This window comes from Penicillium roqueforti (assembly GCF_015533775.1).
Source record: "Penicillium roqueforti strain LCP96 04111 chromosome Unknown scaffold_16, whole genome shotgun sequence".
Classification (NCBI taxonomy): domain Eukaryota; kingdom Fungi; phylum Ascomycota; class Eurotiomycetes; order Eurotiales; family Aspergillaceae; genus Penicillium; species Penicillium roqueforti.
In genome coordinates, this window is record NW_024067580.1 from 418,044 (window position 1) to 440,077 (window position 22,034).

General features: G+C 50.0%; 9 protein-coding genes across 9 annotated transcripts; 4 read left to right on the top strand and 5 right to left on the bottom strand.

Moving 5' to 3' along the window:
• Positions 1 to 434: 434 nt before the first annotated feature.
• Positions 435 to 1,784, bottom strand: LCP9604111_6285 (dihydrodipicolinate synthase family protein; the record flags this gene model as incomplete). Its single annotated transcript, XM_039074189.1, has 8 exons — positions 435 to 584; positions 640 to 750; positions 806 to 989; positions 1,048 to 1,152; positions 1,202 to 1,461; positions 1,522 to 1,583; positions 1,636 to 1,665; positions 1,718 to 1,784. 8 exons carry the CDS (start codon positions 1,782 to 1,784, stop codon positions 435 to 437), a joined length of 969 nt encoding a protein of 322 aa, XP_038927811.1.
• A 1,339-nt stretch (positions 1,785 to 3,123) lies between these two features.
• On the bottom strand, positions 3,124 to 5,005 carry LCP9604111_6286 (uncharacterized protein; the record flags this gene model as incomplete). The annotated part of the gene is made up of 7 exons (XM_039074190.1): positions 3,124 to 3,330; positions 3,383 to 3,508; positions 3,564 to 3,669; positions 3,721 to 4,113; positions 4,170 to 4,648; positions 4,706 to 4,785; positions 4,840 to 5,005. 7 exons carry the CDS (start codon positions 5,003 to 5,005, stop codon positions 3,124 to 3,126), a joined length of 1,557 nt encoding a protein of 518 aa, XP_038927812.1.
• Positions 5,006 to 5,514: 509 nt separating this feature from the next.
• On the top strand, positions 5,515 to 6,810 carry LCP9604111_6287 (TauD/TfdA dioxygenase family protein; the record flags this gene model as incomplete). Its single annotated transcript, XM_039074191.1, has 4 exons — positions 5,515 to 5,599; positions 5,667 to 6,036; positions 6,093 to 6,433; positions 6,497 to 6,810. 4 exons carry the CDS (start codon positions 5,515 to 5,517, stop codon positions 6,808 to 6,810), a joined length of 1,110 nt encoding a protein of 369 aa, XP_038927813.1.
• Positions 6,811 to 7,654: 844 nt separating this feature from the next.
• LCP9604111_6288 (histidine phosphatase family protein) lies at positions 7,655 to 9,217 on the top strand (the record flags this gene model as incomplete). Its single annotated transcript, XM_039074192.1, has 1 exon — positions 7,655 to 9,217. One exon carries the CDS (start codon positions 7,655 to 7,657, stop codon positions 9,215 to 9,217), a length of 1,563 nt encoding a protein of 520 aa, XP_038927814.1.
• A 281-nt stretch (positions 9,218 to 9,498) lies between these two features.
• On the bottom strand, positions 9,499 to 11,048 carry LCP9604111_6289 (F-box domain protein; the record flags this gene model as incomplete). The annotated part of the gene is made up of 2 exons (XM_039074193.1): positions 9,499 to 10,649; positions 10,709 to 11,048. The coding sequence occupies 2 exons, from the start codon at positions 11,046 to 11,048 to the stop codon at positions 9,499 to 9,501; spliced, it is 1,491 nt and encodes a 496-aa protein (XP_038927815.1).
• Positions 11,049 to 11,713: 665 nt separating this feature from the next.
• Positions 11,714 to 12,922, bottom strand: LCP9604111_6290 (putative pantetheine-phosphate adenylyltransferase; the record flags this gene model as incomplete). Its single annotated transcript, XM_039074195.1, has 1 exon — positions 11,714 to 12,922. The coding sequence occupies one exon, from the start codon at positions 12,920 to 12,922 to the stop codon at positions 11,714 to 11,716; it is 1,209 nt and encodes a 402-aa protein (XP_038927816.1).
• A 461-nt stretch (positions 12,923 to 13,383) lies between these two features.
• LCP9604111_6291 (uncharacterized protein) lies at positions 13,384 to 15,388 on the top strand (the record flags this gene model as incomplete). Its single annotated transcript, XM_039074196.1, has 4 exons — positions 13,384 to 14,115; positions 14,167 to 14,770; positions 14,826 to 14,906; positions 14,964 to 15,388. 4 exons carry the CDS (start codon positions 13,384 to 13,386, stop codon positions 15,386 to 15,388), a joined length of 1,842 nt encoding a protein of 613 aa, XP_038927817.1.
• Positions 15,389 to 16,164: 776 nt separating this feature from the next.
• Positions 16,165 to 17,790, bottom strand: LCP9604111_6292 (acyltransferase family protein; the record flags this gene model as incomplete). The annotated part of the gene is made up of 1 exon (XM_039074197.1): positions 16,165 to 17,790. One exon carries the CDS (start codon positions 17,788 to 17,790, stop codon positions 16,165 to 16,167), a length of 1,626 nt encoding a protein of 541 aa, XP_038927818.1.
• Positions 17,791 to 19,435: 1,645 nt separating this feature from the next.
• triA (uncharacterized protein) lies at positions 19,436 to 21,909 on the top strand (the record flags this gene model as incomplete). The annotated part of the gene is made up of 3 exons (XM_039074198.1): positions 19,436 to 21,148; positions 21,222 to 21,677; positions 21,736 to 21,909. The coding sequence occupies 3 exons, from the start codon at positions 19,436 to 19,438 to the stop codon at positions 21,907 to 21,909; spliced, it is 2,343 nt and encodes a 780-aa protein (XP_038927819.1).
• Between the last annotated feature and the right edge of the window lie 125 nt (positions 21,910 to 22,034).

Consider the following 22,034-nt stretch of genomic DNA (forward strand, 5'->3'; position numbering starts at 1 on the left):
AAAAGATACATAAACACAAAATAGTCATACCCTTAATTTCCATAACCCTCGAACTAATTATGGAGAAGGTGGAAATACATTTATAGTGTATGAAGTGTTAATTACTTAGTATTAGCATGCTTGAAGTAAGAGAATAGTTGAACCTGTACGAAGTACACTATTTATGAGGTGGTTTTTAAGGTATTCCTTCTATATTATATAGAGGCAGATCGACTGGATCAGGCTTTAATTTGATCTCTATCTTTTTAAATGTCATTTTTTTGTGTGTTCATGTACCTTTTGTATGGAGTTTCTATACAAAAAAACCTAATTCTCCAATTCGCCATTCGGTGGGGCCTGCCAACACCCGGTCATCCATGGATGGCCCTCTGGGCCCTAAGCCGATACCGAGGCTTTTGTGATCGTCTAGTAGTAAAACACGGTGTCTTATCTCCTCACAGCGTGGCCTCCAGATCCAATAGTGCTTTTAGATACGGACTCGATAGAATTGTATCCGCCACTTTGTCGTCCATCGGCAATAGTGGCAACCGGGGTTTATCGCCATACCCAAATTGTCGATGCAACAATTTCTTCATCCCGGCAATCTGCGATGATGACATGAGCATAAGAATCGGAAAAACTCCCGGGTGCTTCACTTACTCCGATCTTCAATGCTACTCCGTCCGCGAGAGCAATCAGGTTTTGCAACTCAGTTGCCTCTTTGCTGGACCCGCTGTCCTGACAGAGATCCCACAGTTTCACGCATGATTTCTGGTCGCTTGTCAGTCGCTTCTTATTTCTTTGTTGTATTATTGGGGCTTCTCACCGGTGCTATATTAGGTAGGCCGCTGATCGCACCCGCTGATCCAACCGAGATGGATGGTAGCAAGAAGTCGATAAAGCCATCGATTGCCCGAAAGGGGGTAGATGATGATCGAGGGAAGTCCTTTTGGAAATCGAGGCTGGAGACCTGGGCCATGATTCGAGTCAACTTGCCAACATTAGCGCATCTGCCGGGCTACGTTAGCGGGAATAATTTATGGAAGATGTAAAATGGTAAAAACACACGTCAGTTTCACACCGCAGATATTGGCAGATGACTTGATGATCTGCACAATCAAGTCACTGTCCATATCAATACCACCCGAAACAGCGGGGAAGTTGTATATGATACTACAAATTGTTAGCAACATTTTTGTCTGAAGACCGGGGTAATACAAACACTGGCAACGGTGATGCCTCTGCGATATCCACGAAGAAATTCTTGATCGAGGTGGAGTCTGCCAAAAGAGCTCCGGCATAGTATCCTGGTGGGATAACCATCACATAATCTGCGCCAGCATCGGCCGCATCTTTGCAGAGTTGAATAGACTCGCGAGTACTAGCTCCGCCAGCACCCGCAACGATCGGAACACCCGTCAGGTTGATCTCGTCAAGGGCAACGCGAGCGGACCGGATGAGCTGCTTCTTCTCTTCGTGGCTCTAAAGATAAATACTCTGTTAGCACTGTAGATTTTTTTTGCCTTAACGGAAGTCTGTTACCAGATGAATTGCTTCTCCCATAGACCCAGATATGACTGGAATGGTTCCGGCACTTGCAATGACTTTCAAACTGGTTAGTGAATGTTGTAGTTTTGTGGAGTTTCATGACTATACATTTCACATGGCTCTGGAAAGCTTTGAAATCTGGATTCCGAATTAGCCAAGCTCTCAAGCCAGTCTACCTGATCAGTCTAACCAATTTCCTCATCATCACCGAAGAAGCACGGCAAAGGCGTATAGATTCCTGTAGGTAAAGGCCGCATCTTGGGTGTTATTGTTTGTGGCAAAGTATTAATCGAGAAGCAGATGGTCAAGTGTAAAGTTTTGTTAGCACTCTTCTGCGGATTCTCTTTTGATTTGACTTCGGAATCCAGCCGATAAAGATACAGCCAAGATAGGACTTCCAAGGTTGGGCGAGATCTTAGGCGCGGCAGAGCTGCAGGGCGCGCAACCTTATCGATAGCGTTATCTCCATGCCCACGAGGCCACGGGTGTATGCGGGGACCCGTGGGCCGTCCATGGATCACCGTTTCTTGAAGAATCGCCTCCAAAGCCGGGGCTGTAGGGCGTGCAGCTTATCGTTAGCGTTATCTATGTACATACATAGATCCATAGATTCCTGTAGACACATCCATGATGCTTGTATGCCTGTGGGGATCTCGGGACCGTCACTCGTGCCTCCACGGCCTCCACGGTTCTCCCGAGGCCCTGCAGGCGGCGCGCATTTTATCGATAGCGTTATCTATGCGGGGACCGTCGCCCGTGGATATGCTCTCCTTGTAATCTGAGACCTCATTTCTGAGCATATCTTGCCGTGATATTGCCTATCATGTGGCATCGCTTGCCCCAAGCTTTTAGTAACATAGGCTGCTAGTGACACGCAGAAGGGCTGGCCGAAGCGGCAAAAGAGGATAGTGAATAATCACATGTTTAATCTTTTTTTTTTCTGCCCTTATCTCTCCACTCACACATCTTTGACTATCTACACGCCCGTTTAAGCTGCCTCGGGTGAGGCGCTTCTTGGCCAGAATCTTTCGCTTACTACAATAGTCTATTCAGTTCCAAGGTTGTATCTATAGATTCATCCACTTTTCTAATAGCGTAGAGATCTGCCTAAAATTCTCCAATTAATCTTAGTCCTTAGTATGTTGTATCGAAAGCATATTTTGTATTGTATAACTCCGATATCTTCTATAACTATCATGCAACTTCCAAGTTTGCTGATTGATAGTGTGCTTGTTAGTTAATTAGAGGCAGTTAATAACCATCGGGGAGCTCTACTATATATGAAATCGAATTAAGACCCCTCGGTGGAGATGGGTAGGTCCTATAGGTCTAACGTAGAAGGTTGTAGTCAACGAAAATGCTGGCGTCTTACTCGAGGTAATTTAAACAGTTGTGTAGATATAGTGGAAAGTAGACTTGAAGGCTTTTGTATCAATATATTGTATTCATTCGCTGGTCTTTGTTTCCAGGATCAGTCTATGTAACTCTTGCAATTTCCGACTATGTTCATCTTTCAGCGATGGTATCTCGGGAACGTTCAACATGAAGCCGAACAAAAAGCAAAATACTTGTTCCCAAATCTATTATCTACTCCCCCTAAAGTACAAATCGGAACAACGGGCTATCTTCGCCCATCTCTCCCAGCTGTTCGGGAGTATAGGTCCGCTCAATTTCATCAACATCCAAACCATCCCGTCGCTTGTTTTCCTTGCGCATCAAAAACCAGTGCACAGTAGCAGGAATCATGGCTCCGAGTACAGTCGCGCCAACGGAGAATCCAAATCCTAGAGGATAGACAGGTGCCTTCGAGATGTTAGCCAAATCCTGGAATTCGAGGTTTCTTCGGCCAACTGACCTCGCTAGAGATGTAAATATTAGATCCAATACTACCACCGCCCACACTGCCGAACAGCATCAGAAGACCGATGGCAGCGGCCCGCTTGGATGGATTGGTGATGTTGGAGCTTGTCCATGCGCCAACCTGTTCAAATTATCAGCCAAGATCCCAATGCCGTAGTTAGAAGGATAGCACTGACGATTGGAGCTTGCGCCGAGTATCCAGCCGCAGCCAAGAAGATTGCAAAGTAGCTCACACCGGGAATGGAAGGATGGTGCACGGTAATCCACAGGATGATAATACCACTAGATCGTTCTGTTTAGCTCGAGCTTCCACCTTTTTGAAGATCAGCTTACATCAGGCCAAGAGAATATGCGCCCATGATACAGAAGTACCGCCGCTGCTTTAGATCGCTGATGTACCCAACAGCAACACAAACACACGTGGCAAAAATGTAAGGAGGCGTGGTCATAACCTGGGCTCTCACTGCAGTATATCCCAGGTTTTTGACCATCGTGGGCAGAGTGTAAGACAGGGAGTATGTAGGCACGGAGCCACCCCACCAAAACAACATCATCATGAAGTAAGTTTTCCGGTCTTTTGCGGCTGAAAGCACATCACTCCAGCGGAATTCATAAGTGGAAGTCACCGGGCCGTTAGCATACTTGACGCGAAGAGAAGCATATTCAAGTTCCTCGTCAGTGAGCCATTTGGTACCTTTGCCAGCTCGATATTGATGAGGAAAGGCGCTGTTCATGGTCAGTTAGCTTGTTTACTTAAGAAAGATATTATTCGGAGATCTCACGGCAAGCAAACCAGACAAGCAAGGCCGGCAAAGATGGTGATACACCCTTCAATAAGGAATAGCCACCTCCAAGCTCTCCAACCGTGATGTCCATCCAGGTATCCGACACCGTAGGCAATAACACCGCCAAAGGCACCGGCGGTTGTATTCGCACCGTAGAAAATAGCCATGCGCGTACCGATCTCCTTGGGCGTGTACCACATGGATAGAATGAAATAAGCTCCTGGATAAAGTCCAGCCTCGGTGATTCCTAGCATGAGACGAATAACGATAAAGCTGCCATAGGAGTGCGCTTGTGAGGTGAGAGTTGTGATGAGTCCCCATGCACATACAATGAATGGGAACCATATCTTAGGACCTACTCTTCGAAGCATGATGTTTGATACCGGTTCGAAGAGGCCATAGGTGAAGAAGAAGTACATCAAGGCTAGATTGTACTGTGTACCATTCATGCCGATGTCCTCAAGGAGACCGAACAGCTAATCGCGAGAGTAATTAGACTTAAATATGTCATGGACATTGAAGGTAATGCATACCTTTGCATTGCCCGCATTGGACTTGTCGAGTGAGCACATCAGGTATAGAAAACTCAGTGTTGGAAGTAGGCGTGCATCCACTGAAGTCAAGCAAGTGAGCGTCTGGACTGTTTCATCATTTCAAAAAGTCTTACACTTCCTGATGAGCTTCTTCTTTGCGGGTCCGTTGAACACATTGTCCAGGTGAAGAAAGCGCTCGTATTCCAGCGCCGAATTTCCATCTGTCACAGTCACGACCTCGCCCTTCCGCTCTGTATCGGTCAGGGAAGATGGCGGCGAAAAGTCGGTCGATTTCTCCATGGTGAGATGTCAGAGTGTTGTTTTCGCCCCAATGTTTGAAAAAAATATCCTGATGAAGAGCGGTCTTAAAAGGTATTTTGGCATTTGCTGGTTTATCTCTGTCTAGAGCTTGGTATCTCTCGGATTGCGAGTAGTTGGCTGGATTTGGTAGCACAAAGATCGCGGGGTTCATCCTATCAGAGCTATACCATTTGAAGCACACTGTCGCTATAGCAAAGCGAATAAGATTTCCAATTGATAGGCCTGTCGTTGGCCTCTCCTTGGCCTCTCCTTGGCCGCGCTGGGACGATACCGCTGATAAGGGCGCCGTGCAGCTTTATCGCACCTCGGAAGCTTCGCCGAGCGGCCAACCGTATCAGCGTGATAATTAGATGTTGGAAGGCGAAATAGATGCATGTAAGTTTTTTTTTTCAACAGCAACTGAGGGCAGCTATATAGACCCAACTAAGCTGAGCTGTCAAAACAAGTCGCGTACCGATTGTTTAAAGTCAACAAAGTCAACAAGCACAATGTCTAGCACCACCGTTCTCACACCGGGAACGATCACTCGAGAGAAGAACGAAAATGGCGACCCTCTGTATCCTGACTACATGCGTAAGTCTATATGATAACAATATTGAATAAGCCCGTGGATGAGTGCTAAACTCTATTTCTTTCACAGCATTCTATGATCCTCTCGAGAAGGTAGAAGACATCGGTTCTTTCGAGCACTTTGATCCTGGCCATCGTGCCGATCCCAAGTTTCCCAATCTTCTGAAAAATGCCACCAAGATTTGGGAGCTTTCGCCGCATGTGGGAACTGAAATCCACGGAGTCCAACTCTCTCAACTTGACAGTGCTGGCTTGGATGAGCTAGCTCTCCTCGCTGCGCAGAGGGGTGCCTTGGTATTCCGCGATCAGGATTTCGTGAATATTGGCTTCGAGGCGCAAAAGAAGATTGTGAGCCATTTTGGTCCTCTGCATATTCATGGCTGGGCGCCTCATCCTGCTGCGGGATCAGAGGAGCATATGATTATCTATGACCACAAAGAGTAAATATAACCTCTCAGTGTGAAATGAAGTTCACTACAGCTGACACTACAGCCAGTGATCTCCGAGTCCGTCAATCCTGGGCTGGTCGAAGCCCAGTCCAATGGCACACAGACCAGAGTCCTGAGCAACAGCCCCCTGGAACCACTTTCATTGCGATGCTCGAGTCACCAACCACTGCGGGAGGAGACACGCTCGTGAGCTCTAGTGTGAGAGCATACAGCAGTCTCTCGCCTCGTTTCCGAAAGCGCCTTGAAGGCCTTGTTGCCGTCCACACCAACAACGATGGTGTCACTCAAGAAATGAAGCATGGCCAGCAAGCTGTTATGCGGCGCGGCGTCCTCCGAGCTGAACACCCCGTTGTGCTGGTTCATCCGGTGACGAAGCAGAAGGCTCTTTGTAAGTTTTATCCAGAATTTCGCTCTACGCGATCATGTTATCCCTAATAATGAGTGCCGCTAGATGTCAACCCGGTCTACACGAAGAAAATCGTCGGATTTGACCAGGAAGAGTCCGACTGTATTCTCAAATTCCTTTTCGACCATATCGCCAAGCGACAAGACTTCTCTTGTCGAATCCGCTATGAAGCTGGCACAGTTCTTGTATGGGATCAGCGAGTCACCAATCACTCGCAGACACTCGACTACCCCGTTGGAGACCGCAGACATGGATTCCGATTGACTCCTCTCGCGAACAAACCAATTCCAGCAAAGGTTGAAGAGGATGATGGAGAATGTTCAAAAGATGAGGCTCGGGTGCAATTAAGTCTGTGTTGATTACAGTATTCAATTCTGCATAATTTTGGCAATCTAAAAGAGATAGGCTGGGCTGTACATAGGATCTGCGCACAGAACTAAAGAATCTCAGTCTATTCCAAAGCGGGGGGGGACTGTATATACATCGGCAATGCCATCAAGGTCGGACGTGTCTTTCTCTTATCAATTACAACGTCATAATTGGAGTATTTCACCTATAATGATATCACAACATAGGCACTGCTAACTATATTTTCCCTATATTTACTAATTATCCTAAGATGAGCAATAACTAAACTCTCATGAGTACGGAGTAAATCAGATTCTTTGTACTTTCTGTTTTTCGAGAAATTTTTGGTAGAACTTATTTTTCTTCTCCAATGCCCGTGCCTTTTAAACCATCTGGGCACTGAACGAGTATAGGGAATGAAATCTCATCTGATAGGGACGAAGATATGCAAGCTCTGACACCTTTCTTCTGCCGGATGAAATGGAGGCGGTGGAGCCGGGGATGATCAGCACACGTCAAATTCTTTAGTGTAAAAACTAGGTACCTCTAGTGACATAAAAGTACATACTGAAACATCGTAGACCAAAGTACTGATAAGTATCCAGTCACCGCTAGGGTACCTACTCCAAACGGCGGGCCACGTGTTTCAGCGTCACGCAAGAGCGACCAATGAACGCGACCAGAACACCCACGTCCACAACGTCCACAACGTCCACAAGCGCTAACCCAAATCCTTTGGAGTTAGGTCGATATTTAAAAATGGATTGATGTCCCCCCTTCCTCGCATTCTATATCCTTGCAGGTTTCACGTACTTGCCTGGTTATGATATCATCTACTCATACTCAGCTAATGTGATGGCAGTGTTCTCTGAATACCATGAGGAGGAGGGCCTGCTTGGAGAGAGGCAATATCAAGCCTGGAAACAGGGAGGCCGGCAGCGCTCCCGAAAATTTACTGCATTGATCCTCATGTTCCTGCTGGGCACTTTTGCTCTCGTTGTATACTTCGTGAATGGAACCCATTGCAACCCCCCTTCACGTGCCACAGGCCAGCGCGACCTACCTCTGGCCTCTCCCCTTGACAAGTTGAAGAGATCTGCCTGCAATGCTGTCGATGGCGGTTATCAATACAACTCCGAGCTTTCCCACAAGTGGGGCCAGTATTCCCCCTATTTTTCTCTTTCGGACGAATCGGCCATCTCAGACGAGGTACCCCATGGTTGTCAAATTACCTTTGCTCAAGTGATCTCCCGTCATGGTGCTCGATTTCCATCGGCGAAAAAGAGCAAGGTATATGCCGAGCTCATTGAAAACATCCAAGCGAACGCGACTGCCTACAAGGGCAACACGGCATTCCTCCGCTCGTACAAATACGTCATGGGCGCTGATGATTTGGTACCCTTTGGAGTGAAGCAGATGGTGAAATCGGGAGCCAGGTTCTACGAGCGCTACGCGACGCTGGCTAAGGAAGCTGTGCCCTTCATTCGCGCATCTGACTCGGAGCGGGTTGTGGCTTCAGGAGTGAGCTTTATCAAGGGCTTCCAGAAGGCAAAGTCTCATGACAAAAATGCCAACCACCGGCAATTAAGCCCGAAGACTAATGTCATAATCTCAGAAGAGCCTGGGACTAACAACACTCTGAACCACAGCGAAATCTGTCCTACGTTCGAAGACACTAAACTGGGGGACGAGGTCACAGAAAAATACATGGCAATCTTTGTGCCTCCCATCCGAGCCCGACTCGAGGCTGATCTCCCTGGCATTAAACTCGAAAACATCGATGTGGTCAGTCTGATGGACGTTTGTCCTTTCGAGACAGTGTCCCAGAGTGACGATGGAGCCAAGCTATCTCCATTCTGCGACCTATTCACCCAAGCTGAATGGAACCATTACGACTACCTCCAGTCACTAAGCAAGTACTACGGTTTTGGCGCAGGCAATCCGCTAGGCCCAACTCAAGGCGTCGGTTTCGTAAATGAGCTCATCGCTAGACTCACTCGCACCCCAGTGGTGGACCAAACAAGCACAAACCATACGCTCGACGCCCCCGGTGCTGCAACATTCCCCCTCAACTACACCATGTACGCAGACTTCACGCATGACAACGGAATGATTCCGTTCTTCTTTGCCTTGGGACTGTACAACGGTACTGCTCCACTTTCTCTCACTCACCTCCAGTCCCCTGACCAAACGGACGGATTTTCATCCGCCTGGACGGTGCCTTTCGGTGCCCGCGCTTATATCGAGATGATGCAATGTCAGGACCCGGAGCCCCTCGTGCGAGTCCTCGTTAATGACCGTGTTGTTCCGCTGCATGGCTGCCCGGTGGATAACCTTGGCCGTTGCCGCCGTGGTGATTTCGTGAATGGGCTTACCTTTGCACAATACGGGGGTGAATGGTCCCAGTGCTATGAATAAAGGACTCTGAAAATAATTGGTGCGGCGTTGGTTCTCCTTTAACATGTGTTTAACGATACCCTAAGAGTAGCATCCTTACTACATATCCTTATTTTGGCCAGTGTTAATGCCATACACGTTACCACGAGATCTGTGTCTTGGAAACAATAAGATTGTACCCAAATATATAATTGAGGCTCTAACGCATGCAATTCGTCAAGAAAGTGATTCAAACAGCCCTCCAACCCCAAGAAGCATCCCAAATAGTAACCAGTACGTTTTAAGCATCTCTGCATCTCTCCTTACCTACCCCAATGTGTCCGACCATTCCCGCTAACTTCATGCGGAGCAGAAAGAACCCAAGCTTCCCACAGAGGCAACTGCTCACACAAGACATGTACACCGTCATCCCCTAGATCCCCACTAGACAAAGAACGCAGTCTCTCAATTGAAGTCCTCAACGGCAACGCCCTCTCCCTCACCAAAGCAGAGAGGCCATCACGCGGCAGCGGGGTAGTAATTGGCGACTGAGGATCCGACCAGGTGCCAGCCGCAAAACCAAGAGAAGACGGCATAGGACCAACATGGTAATCATGAACCTCGACACCGTTTGAGACAGGAACTGAATCAAAGTGTGCGGCGTAATCAATATCCTTCAGAACCAGCCGCTCCAGCCGCTCCATTTCCTCGCGCAGGACAGCTAGCACATCGCGCCACAAGCCACCAGGCCGGAGGTAAATGCCGAGGAGGCGGAAATCGCGTAGCTGCGACCTATGGCGACGTGCCAGTGCGATGATCTCGTCTGCGCTCAGGCGCCAGCCTTGGATGCTGAGTTTGCGGAGGGTTTTCCAGCGGATATGGTGGAAGAGTAGCTCGAGGTCGAGATCTAGTGGTGCCTTGCTGAGAAAGCCGATATGAATGGCGATTAGGTTCTTGGCTGCGACGAAGAAGCGGTGGAAGACACCTGAGAGGTCGGCCATGGTTGCGGTGATGTCGGTTGTCGAGTGGAAGGTTATATCGAGGCTTGTGAGGCGTCCGGCCATGGCGGCGAGGATTGTTGACGGGGCGCGGAGGAGCTGGAGGGTTGCCTCCGGGCTGATCTGGGGCCCTGTGAAGCGGATGGAGCTGCATTTTGAGTCGAGGAGGGCAATGCTGAGGTTTGTGACTGCGCGCGAGCAGGCGGTTTCCCAGTCGAAGCGGATATCTGTTGCAGTGCCGGTGCCAGTTCCTAGTGAGCGGTCGCGTATGAAGTCGATGAGGTATTCGTCCGCTTCATCTTGAAGCCTTAGGAGCTTTATTTCCTGTAAGGCTGAGAACGCCGCAATTGCACGGCGGAGGCGGGCTAGGTCCTTGTTGGTTTCAGTCAGGTTGGTTTGTTCACGCAGCCGGCGGCTGTGTAATTGGGATATTTCGGGATTCTCTGACCCCAAAGCCTGTAGTGTCTGGACCCATTCTGTATTCTGCTCTTAGTCAATTTGCTCGCTTGTGGTTGAGAGATTGAAGAGCTGATACCGCTTCCTTGATAAAAGGGCCGCACCATGTACGTGATGGTCTTCACATAGTAGGCCAGCTGCATATCTACCAGCTCATCTAATCGCCGGAAGCCGTGATCAGAGAAACGTAGAGTAAATCGATTGAACTTGTAAGGGGTGCCGATTCGCATGAAGCGCTTGCAGACGAGTCGAAAGTGATCAAGATCGGACACTTCGTTATATTCATGGTCACTAGACCCGGGAGTATGTCCATTTCCATGAGATCTGCTGCTTAGGGCTCGAGGTCCGGGTTCGAGAAGAAAGGACAAGATCTCGCTCATTAGCTCGTCAGCGAGATCATAGATGTGACATGGAGTCATGATCGGCGCGTGCAGCCGAAGCATCGCCTGCTTGTTTAAGTGGCAGCAACATGGAAAGATGGAGGAATTGAGGGAAAGTCGGCGCTTCTTAAGCTATCCCCAAGACCGAAGAGGCGAGTCACGGAGGGAATTGGGAAGAGGAGGGGAAACGACAAATAAAAATAAAAACAAAACACATAGCTAATACTCGACTCGTCGCTGTTCTCCTGCAGACACTAGTAGGATAGTTGACTTATCTCACCGTGCATGGCGAGAGCTCTCGCCCTAACGATTGATTTCGCGACCGGGGACGATCATCAAGGGCCTGGTTTAGCGCCCTCTGCACTGACAAGCCGGGCTTTCTGACCCGATCCGCTTGATTTCATTGGTGACGCTGCCACACAGGAATCACATGATTGATTGACTCTGCGGCCAGCCAGCGAACCTGCAGGAAAGGCTTTTCACCAAGAGCGCGTAGTGTCGGGGAGGGGGCCAATGTAGACCCCGCCGGGAAGTCATCACATCATGCAGGGTGATGGGCCATGCGTGCGAATTATGTGTCTACCAAGAATGATTGGAGGTTAATGGCCGAAATCACGATGAACTAATGTGTGTTCATGTGTCCAGGAGATTATCTACTAGCGACCGAATCTTCCGTATAATTACGTGCCGTGTGTATGCACCTATCAGACCTTCGCAAGATGGGCTCGGCGCCGTCTGATATCCGTGCTGCTGATTTTGGACTCGAAGCCCTCGCCATCAGTGGCCGTGGTTGCCTCTCCAGACTGGAGTACGTCCACCTCGAACACGTCAAGGCTTTTCCATCCCTTCTTCACCCGCTCTTCGTTGACGGCTGCCCCTCCCGAGTGTGTCTCCTTTGAGACAACAATTGCCCCAAGGTTCTCCTCGGTAATCGTGGGTCCAAATGGATCAGAGATTTCCACAAATTCAAACGCTAGGTTGGGTTGGATCCTTACGAGGACAGTCTTGCCATTGGGACCTGGCGCAAAAGCACGTTCAATCTGCGGTGATTTCTTTTCGGGTGAGAAATCCATAATGGCCGTCAGGAAAGCTGCAGTACTCTGCCAACGCTCCTCCCAACTCTCGAGAAATTCGGCATACTTTTTATTTACCAGCAGTGCATCCCCGGTCACCCCGATGGTCAAGCGGCCCTTCTGCCCCCGGTGGAGCGGTTCCAGGGCCAATGCAACTGCTGTGAGGAGAAGCTTGTGACCAACATGAAGGTGATCAAATGTGCCACCAACGACCACGGAATAGTGTGGAGTGGATGGATGTTGGTTGTCAGGAATTAACAAAGGGTCAGAGATCGCCCAGTCAGGCTTGCTTGTGATGGCTTGCATGCTTGCCGCCGTGATCTCCCGATCCTGGCTGCCAACACTGTTGGTGAAGGAATTAGCCAAAGTTTGGCCGACAGTGTTGGGTAGATAGAAAACATAGTTCCAACGGCGCCTCGAATTTGCTAGTGATTGGACGTCCAGAATGGGCCCAAAGCGAGAGCTATCGGCCTGGATGGCCGAGGTGTTCTCGCTTGCATCGACAAATACCACCCGGGTATCAATGCCACCTGGAGAGTCCAATTCAATTTTGTGTGCTGCACAGACAGCACCAACCAGCGTATAGACGCTGCTCAAGTAATGTTGGAGTTGGGCAAACACTTTGGCCCGAGGTTGGCAGCTCGGGGAAAGAAGATCTGGAATGGCCAGAGCAATATCGAGCACAGCTGTACGATTGGATCCAATCAATGCATTTGAGAGTTTAGTGTAGACCTCCACTAAAGACGGCTGGAAGGCATCTTTGACTTCGGCAAAAGAAAAAGCTGGAGGCGGGGGAAGTAGTAGTAAAGCCGAGGGTGAATTGGTATGGTCGGAAGCCATGGTGTGAAGAATATATGACTACAGCAACGAGCACTGGGGTTAACATTCAAATCCAAGAAATGGAAAATCAACAAGAAGCGAGAAATCAAAGAAATCACAGAACCAAAAAGAACCACAGCCCTCAATAAGTGATCCCCATCACAGGCTCCAGGAGGGCTGGGGTACCGGCTGAGTCAGCTGTTCTCGTGGGATGGATGACACCGCCCTCTGTCCTCCTACAACTCTCCGATCGAGATGAGGATGCCATTGAGAGCCAAGTGACCTGACAAGCTGGAATGATATCTGGCTGACACGGTCGTCTGGTTGGAGCTCCCTCGAAGCCCCGCTATATCACCGATTTGGTGCATCCCCTAACCTCCTTCACTGATCTCGATCGAGAAACAGTGGAGCTCATCCTCCAACTACGATCCACACCATCCCCTGCATAGACAGCGCTCTTGCTCTTCAGCATAGACCGCATCATGTCAAATCCCGCTTCCTACGACGCCCACCGGCGGTCAGCTGTGTTCAGTCGCCAGCCGGAGGAGCTTCACATTCCGTCAACCGGGCCAATCAATCCAAACTCGTCCCGCCAATCCTCCTCGCACGACTATCCCGCCACGTCGGACGCGGGTGCCCGGCTTCCCTCAATTAACGTACAACAGAGCTCCCAATACGGCGGCGACGGGAATATCAGCAGCAGTGCCCTCCCCGGAGCCTTGCAACCAGGGAATCAGAACCGCCCGGCTGTAGTATCAATAAATACCGCTCCATCGGTCGTCCCTACCATGCAGCAGTCATCGTCGCAAACCAACCACCGAGCGAGCATGATTAATTCACACGGACATTCACGATCTAGCCCGGCCGGATTCGACCAATCCATGTATAAGCAACACACTGCGCCCGATGGCTCGAAGTATCCCTCTTCACCTGGGGCATTTCCCCCTCACACTCCTCAAGGCTCGAAGTACTCTCCCCTTGGTCTGGCCGATATCAGGCCATCCGGTGAACACATGTTGAGCGAGGCACTTATGAACCCCGGGATGTCATCAATGTCTTACAATAACGGAGACAATCAGGTGCCAACCAACAGCAATTATGTGGCACCATGGCCTATATACGCAGTGGATTGGTGCAAATGGCCCATCACGGGCAATTCAGGCTTTGGTGGAAAGCTAGCCATGGGAAGCTATTTAGAGGACAGTCACAACTATGTATGTGCATTCACCCTATACATGAATATGTTCGCGCTAAACAGTTAACAGATTCAAATCCTCGATACACACTGGACGCAGCCAGATCCCGACACCCCAGATGCGGCTGCCGGAGAGATAAAACTGGATTATGTGAAAACGGCCGAGGCGACACATTCTTACCCGGTTACCCGCATCCTCTGGGAGCCACCCTCATCTCAGAAGCAATCGACTGATTTGCTGGCCACGTCAGGAGACCATCTTCGCTTATGGTCACTACCGAATTCCCAGCCTCTCCAAAGCTCGAACTCGATCACTCGTACCGCGAACCAGCGAGACCCTGCCACCTCCAAGCTTTCCCCGCTGGCTTTGCTGTCTAACTCTAAATCCCCCGAGCACACTGCTCCCATCACCTCTCTTGACTGGAATACAATTTCTCCAAGTCTGATCATTACGTCGAGTATTGACACAACCTGCACCATTTGGGATATTCCCACATTGACAGCGAAGACGCAACTGATTGCTCACGACAAGGAGGTGTATGACGTTCGCTTCTGCGCCAACAGCGTCGATGTTTTTGTAAGCTGTGGTGCTGATGGCAGTGTGCGAATGTTTGATCTGCGGAGCCTTGAGCATAGCACAATCATTTACGAGCCGACGGATAAGAGCGAGAAGCGTAAGTAGTCTTCCAGGTTATAATTACGTGCTCTGAATATTGACAATATCTTCAGCAGTGATGAGCCCCGGGAGCTCCAGCCCCCCTGGCCAATCGCAGACCGGCCTCTACCCTCCACCTTTGTTGAGAATCGCAGGTATGGACGACATGACCGCAACATGGCATATAATCACAAGCTAACACAATCCCCCAGCATCTCCCCATGATGCCCATCTCCTGGCGACATTCTCACAGGACTCCAGTGTTGTCCGTGTTCTCGATGTCCGACAACCAGGCCAAGCCCTATTGGAACTGAAGGGCCATTCAGCTGCCTTGAACTGCGTAGAGTGGTCTCCAAGCCGTCGCGGTATCCTCGCATCAGGTGGCGACGATAGCATGGTTCTCCTCTGGGACCTCATCAATCAACACAATGCTGCACCGATCGCCTCCCCTCCCTCCGTCACCCCAGGAGCGCCGCCTTCCACAACCTCGGAGCGCGGCCCCGCTGGCGTCTGGCAGAGCGAATACGAAGTGTCCAACATCAGCTGGTCCCCACAAGGCGGGCCCAACCACACCGGCCAGCCACGGGAATGGCTAGGAGTGTGCGGCGGACGAGGACTAACAGGAGTCGCGTTATGAGCTATCATCAAAAGAGGTCTTGATTTCCATATGTCGTCTGTTTTCATCCTTGGCGCTTTCCGACAACTATGGCTCTTGCATTAGATGGTTCGATCTCTCTGATATTTGTTTCTGTTTGCCGCGATCTATTACCTCGCGTGCGCACAGCATCCCCTGTTTTGCTTCGTTCTGTTTGTGTGCTTCTCTAGTACCGGTCGGCTTCTCTGTCTGACCCGGTACGTTTTTTGCATAGGTCGAGTGAGAACCTGGTGATCTTCATGGGCTACTCTTGGTCTATTGATTGGCCATACTTCTGACTTGCTTGGTACGAGTGAATGAATGAATGAACTATACATTGGATATGGGCCATTTGCTATTGGTTGAGAACGGCCTTGGGACACCCATTCTACGTAAATCGTTGTAATCATATTACCCCAAGCTTATAGCCCTGGTGGGACAACTAAGATTTATCATAGTGGTCAATTCCGCTGTGAGGATTTGACTGTTCGAATAAAAAGCGCGTATAGCTTGGGGCTCTGTGAATTCTTCATTTCACTGCGTGTATGAACATCTACTTTCATTTCCAGTTGAAACAGTAGCATGGCGTGACGTGAGTCTTAGTTCTGTCACGAGTCTAAGTAACAGGAGGTGGATCGACCAACGGTCCCATGCAGTAAAAATAACCAAGACAGCTCGCCCAGCGAGCAGGTATCATATGCACTACAAGTGTACCCAGACAGAGAAAGCAACCACTAAACAATGACAGTCTAATATGAACAGGTTTATGCTAAGCAGTCTCACTCTGCGTGGGTAGCCAGGGTTGGGCGACCGAGCGTTGGACCCTTGGAAATGAGACGATCTTCGAGTGAGCGCGCAAATTTGACGCTAGGGATGTCCACGGCACGCCAGAACACATCGCCTAGCCAGATGGAGACGGGGAGACAGATCAGCCAGCCAATGAGGAAGCCGAGGCAGTATTGGAAGTTGGTCTCTTTGCCAGTAATATTCCAGATGTTGGGCATGATGGAGTAGCCTAGACAATGGAGGACGGGGCCGTGGACGACGTAGAAGGCAAATGAGATATTTCCTAGGTATTGGGAGAAGGGATTGGTGAATAGTTTCTGGATGTCAGGGGAGTGGTTGATAGAGAAGACGATGAGAACGGCTCCGATGGTCTGAGCGAAGCGGTGCGGCTCTGGATAAGTCTTGGGGGTGACGTGCCACAGCCAGCCGTAGAAAGGCGTCCATTTGAAACCAATGTTGGGACATGAGCCGAAATAGAGACCGACGACAAAGAGCGAGATCCATAGGCCGCGGCGAGAGACCCTGATGGCGATTTTGCTACCGGGACTGAAGCGAATAGTTGTTTTGTCGTCTTCTACCGCCAGCCGTGCGGATGGCTCCCAGGTCCCGTTGATAAGATCCACTTCGGCCATCAGCATGCCGAAGAGAAATAAAACGAGTTCCCAACGACCATAACGCATGCAGAACCAAGTCAAACCAGAGACTACTGTCATGCGCACAGGTGCTACCAAGCGTGATGTCCCCATGATGACGACAAATAGGATAAGCGAGGAGCGGAATTCGAGAGGAATCGTCCAAAGGTGCGGATTGTAGTAGTTGTAGTAAAGCGCATAGTCAAATGGGTTCATCAAGGTCGCCAATGTGACCCACAAGTCATCGCTTTGTTTCGAGAAGGATTTATACACACGTGGATGTTGCTCGTTAGTGCCGAGGATTGTGTGTCCTTCCTTGATGACCTTATGGGAGTAATTATACAGCCCGAGGCGAACCGCCACAAAGACGCAAAGAATTCCAGCAATTGCGGGGATATATAGACGAAATGCTCGGCGGAAGGTTCCTGATGCGAGCACGGTGAAAGTTTGATCGAAGGACCTGCTCCGAATGGTTTTCAGCGGCTTGTATGATAAAACGTAGCCAGAGAGGACAAAGAAGATGGCCACCATGATGTGACCAGAGATCAGCATATGGAAAAACGGCAACTGGTGCATCCCAAAGTTTTCCCCGCCAAATCCCCATCCTATCGCGACCTTCCATGTGTATGTGAAAAGGAAATGGAAGTTGAAGACCAGCAGACAGGCCCAGCCACGCAGCCCGTCTAGAGCTGCGATGGAGTGGAGCTTCGCAGGCTGGGGTGGCGAGCTGCCTGAGCCGTCCACCCAGTGTTGTAGGAAACTTGGCGTGAGCGCAAGTGTCAACCTGTGCCATGCGTCTTCAGAATATGCCAGCCAGTCTTCTTGCGACACCTCGGGATGCGCAAGGATGTTCGAGGGGTGAAACTGTGACAAGCCATTCCCGCGGGGTGTGATCGTGGAGTCAGGTTCCGAGGAGGCAGATTCGAGATCTTTCAAAGGGATGTCGGAGGCCGAAGTCGTGGCCCGATTTTCGAGGTAGGATGCCATATTGTTATGTTTTGCAGGTCGGTCGGTCGCAACTGGGCATTTCCGGTGGGGCCAAACCCTCAATACACACGCCAAAAGGCAAATGAAAGCATTTAGGCCGGTATAGGGTATTGGGGAATTCGGCAAAGGGGAATTGGGCAGTTCGCGCGTCCAGCCAGATGCGATAAAGCCGGTGATGCGGGCTGAGGTCGGCGAATTCAGGCAAATACGTCAGCGGAAGGCCTGCTGGTTCACCGCCACTGAAAATTGCGAAATATGAGGGAGATGGAATTCAAGGATAGTCTAAGGGAGTTGAAGAGTTGAAGAGTCAAAGTCAAAGAGTCAAGGAGATCAAAGTAAAGACAAGGCAGAGAGGCGCCGATCGATTGCCGTTTTCGTTAAGCCGCGTTCAGAACGAGTTTCGATATAAAAGCACTTGGTACGGAGTATTCATATGAGTGATCATATGAGTGAGGCTATAGTTCGAGATCAAATTGCATGTGAATTTTGATCTGCATATATGTCTATGGATATATCCCGGAGACGTCTGACGCGTCAGTATCATGCAGCAGGGTAGTCAATAGTCCTACATATCCTACTTCTCTTCGTTGAATTGCTGACGGTTCCTATGTGACTTCCTAAATTAATAGTAAATAGATTATCAAATTTTTAGTATTCGAGTCCGCAGAAAAGTAACTAGACCGTTTACTCGTCAACATCAACATCATCTGAATAGCCAACAGGGAACTAATATCGACAATTCAATATAGAATTAGCACCCCGGAACTAACGTCCGATCTAAAATTCTTAGATATGGCATGCACTGAGCCTGTACCATCATTACCAAGCTCAGAAGCAGAAGCAGAATCAGTATCAGTATCAGAATCGTCAAAAGGTTTGGGCTCGTCTCCTCCTTCTCCAGTCTCCAGCGAACTTGGGCAGCTTCTTGATATCATACACCATAACGAGCCAAATCTCCCGTAGATCCTCACGAACAGAAATCATGGTCTTCTATTAGCGATCTGTCCTCCAAAGGGGCCTTGTACCATTTGTTAAGGTTGACATCCATGGATAGTGTATAGTTCCCAAAACAGCTTAGCGTCTGCTTAACTGCCTCAGGTGTCTACGCCAAGACATCTTGAGATCACAACCGTGGCCTTTTTACCGTCAGAGGAGACTCAAGAGGTTGAAAGATATATATCACGTCAAAGACTGTTAGACACTTGTATGAATTATGTGATTATCAAAGGAGAATGGACATTTTCCATGATTCGCTCGACCAAGTTCTCCGAATGCATCATATACTTCCCAGGAGCTCCGTTTTCCACGGGAGCTTCGCTGAACATTTTCGAGCTCCCAAGCTTCCAACGTAGAACTTAGACATCTCTGTGATCGATACAAATTGGCGCACAGCATAGACCATTGGACCTTGATGTCGCAGGTTCCCTAAAGCGGCGACGATCCTCTCAGCTCCCTGATTCGCGCGATTCCGCAATTCAAGAACTTCTCCCTTCCTCTTTGTCCATCCACGCTTATTGTCCCGCCGCCTTCTTTCTGCTTCCCGACATCTTGCAATACAATCTGAATGTCGCGATCGTCTGTCGCGTGCATTTCTTGATCAAAGTGCTCGCGTGGTCGAAGTGGTCCCGAAGTGGGTGCAGTCACGATGGATTTGCGCACGATCATGAACACCGACGGCGGCGCCTCCAATCCTCCACCCCCAAGCAACTCGGCCAGTTCTCCCATATCCGATCAAACCCCCCAAAAGCGCCCGAGGAAGGCTGCTTCTTACTCAGAATATTCTACACGTCCGCCCCAGCCTCCTCCGTTGCAACACCCGCAGCACGCTTCCCCAGAGCGAAGCTCACCTTACGCATCCGTTCAATCGCCATACCAACAATTCAGCTCGGCCCCTGTGATTAATACAGCGGTGAGGTCTCAGCGGAGTCAGACACCTCCACACGTTTCGACACCGTATGGTCCCGGCACGCGTGATCCATTTGGCGCGCCGGCATACTGGTCGCAGCCCCAACACCCCGGTGGTGGTCCTCTGGTTTCGCCATACACACCACAGCCGATGAGTGCGGGACCACAACACCCAGAACAACCGTCTTATTTTGCCCAGCAGCGTTCTCAACAGCGTTCTCAATCACTCCAATCGGTGATGACAACACCCCGAGCTCCAATCGAATCTTTCCGCAGCCCTCCTGTTGCATCTCAACCTCTTCCATCGCAGCACTTCTCTCCCGCCGCACACCGATCTGTTACCGGCACCCCCTTGGGTCCTCCTGCTGCCTTTGCTGCCCGTCAATCTCCGTCAACTGCCCGCCCGCCGTCCTCCGGCCACAATTCCCCCGGCAATCCCCTATCCAGCCCGAGGCCCACACGGGAGGCCCCGATACGAGATCAAGTTCCAACGCAATCACCTGTGACTCAGCGACAGTTCTCTCCACACAGTTCTCAACCGCCCGAGCCGACTCGCCTCCCTTCAGGCGGCTCAAAGCAAGAGCCAACCGAGAGCGCCAGTCCCCAATCCATATCCCGTCACAATAGCATCGTCACGGCCTCGGAGTCAGCGACCGCTGGTCAAGTTCGTTCTTCCGAAGACCGAATGCTGGTTGAGAGTCCTACTGCACAAAAGTCCACCGTGGCAGGATCAGATTTCCTAACCTCCCCATTGGCACCGGGCAGTCAAATGAACAGTTCACCCTCCGCTCACGGAGGCGCCCATGCCGTGGACATGGAAATCGACCACGAACCACGCGTCGATATACAACAGCCCAAACAAAAAAGAAGGAGGTACAACGAGCCTCCGATCTATGCTCGGCTGACTCCCCGCAACACAAACAGACGCCCGATTATTCCCAATCCCCGTCCCCCAATTCCGAAACATGCGCGAAAAAGCCAGCAGGATCCCTCCGTAGCTGTTCGCAGACGGTCTTCCTCGACAAAGGCTGTCACACCCGCCGCGCGGGTCACACGAGCACTTCCTATTGCTTCACCAAACACAAGTGTGCCTCGCGTCCAAGCTTCCCCAGCTCCGCCCGCTCCCTCACTTCGTCCGCCGAATTCGCAGGTGGTAGGCTCGCTGGGCCCTTGGGAGCCGTCCATTACTGGCTTCATTCCACACGAGGAGATTACAAAAACCCTTTGTGATTTCTTGTTTCAACATGTGGTCATGAGAAATGATGTCAATACCGGCCCAGTAGGCTCTGTTGCGGCTGCCAGTCAAGGAACTATCATCGAAATTGAGGCGAAATTGGGCCATATTATCGACTTAGACAGCAGAGAGCGGATTCACCTGCCAATTTTAACCGAGAGTGTCCTCAATCGAGAGAATGCACGAATTCGGACATCCTTTGAGAGCAACATGACTGTGGTAAGTTGATAATTCGATGTCCTATAGCGAGGATGCCTCGACCTCGATGAAGTTTACTTACCATGATCCACAGGAACAACACAGAGCTATGAATAATTTTCTGAATGAGGCTGTGAAAGCTTCAATGCCCCAGCCTAACTCGACACGAATCCCACTTGCATACGTGCACAAGAAAGAACGTGACACATTCTATGAGATTCAAGCAGCCGATTTGCCCCCGGTGATCCGTCAAAATTTGAACCCGAGGCACAAACCCAAAGTCCGGGTGACAACCGATGAACGAACAGGTGAAATTCTCGCAAAAATCGTCAAATGTCGAGTTGCCGACATGGACGTCTGCAGTCCGCGGACGACTGTGGACTGGCGCGTCAGTGTCAATCTGGAAATGGAATACACAGGCGATGTCAGCAATCTCCCAGTGATAGATGCAGCGGTCGTGAAAGGCGCACGAGGGGATCGCATCAAGGATCGCATGAGCTACCGTCACTTGGCGTACCAGGTGGACTTGACTCAGGTAGCCAAATCCGATGTAAGTTTATCCAACTGTTCTGTGTCACCCTCAAAGCAGTCTGCTGACCATATTACAGCAACAACCGGGCAAGAATGAGTTCGAGCACGAGCTTGAAGTTGAGGTCTCGGCTGATGAGATTCGTCGTCAGGGCAAGCTTGCTATGTCGGGCGATCCCAAGAACCAGTACGAGGATCTTGTCAAGGGCTTTGTGGATAATATTCGTCTGCTGGCTCGAGCGGTGCCGCCATAATGGTCTTTACCGCTTTGTACTATGTATTTTTTTCTGATTCAGGCTTTACTGGGGTTTAGTTTGTGGTTCACTGCAGATATGGTTTTTCGTTTTATGGTAAAAAGTACGCATTGCAATAGACATCA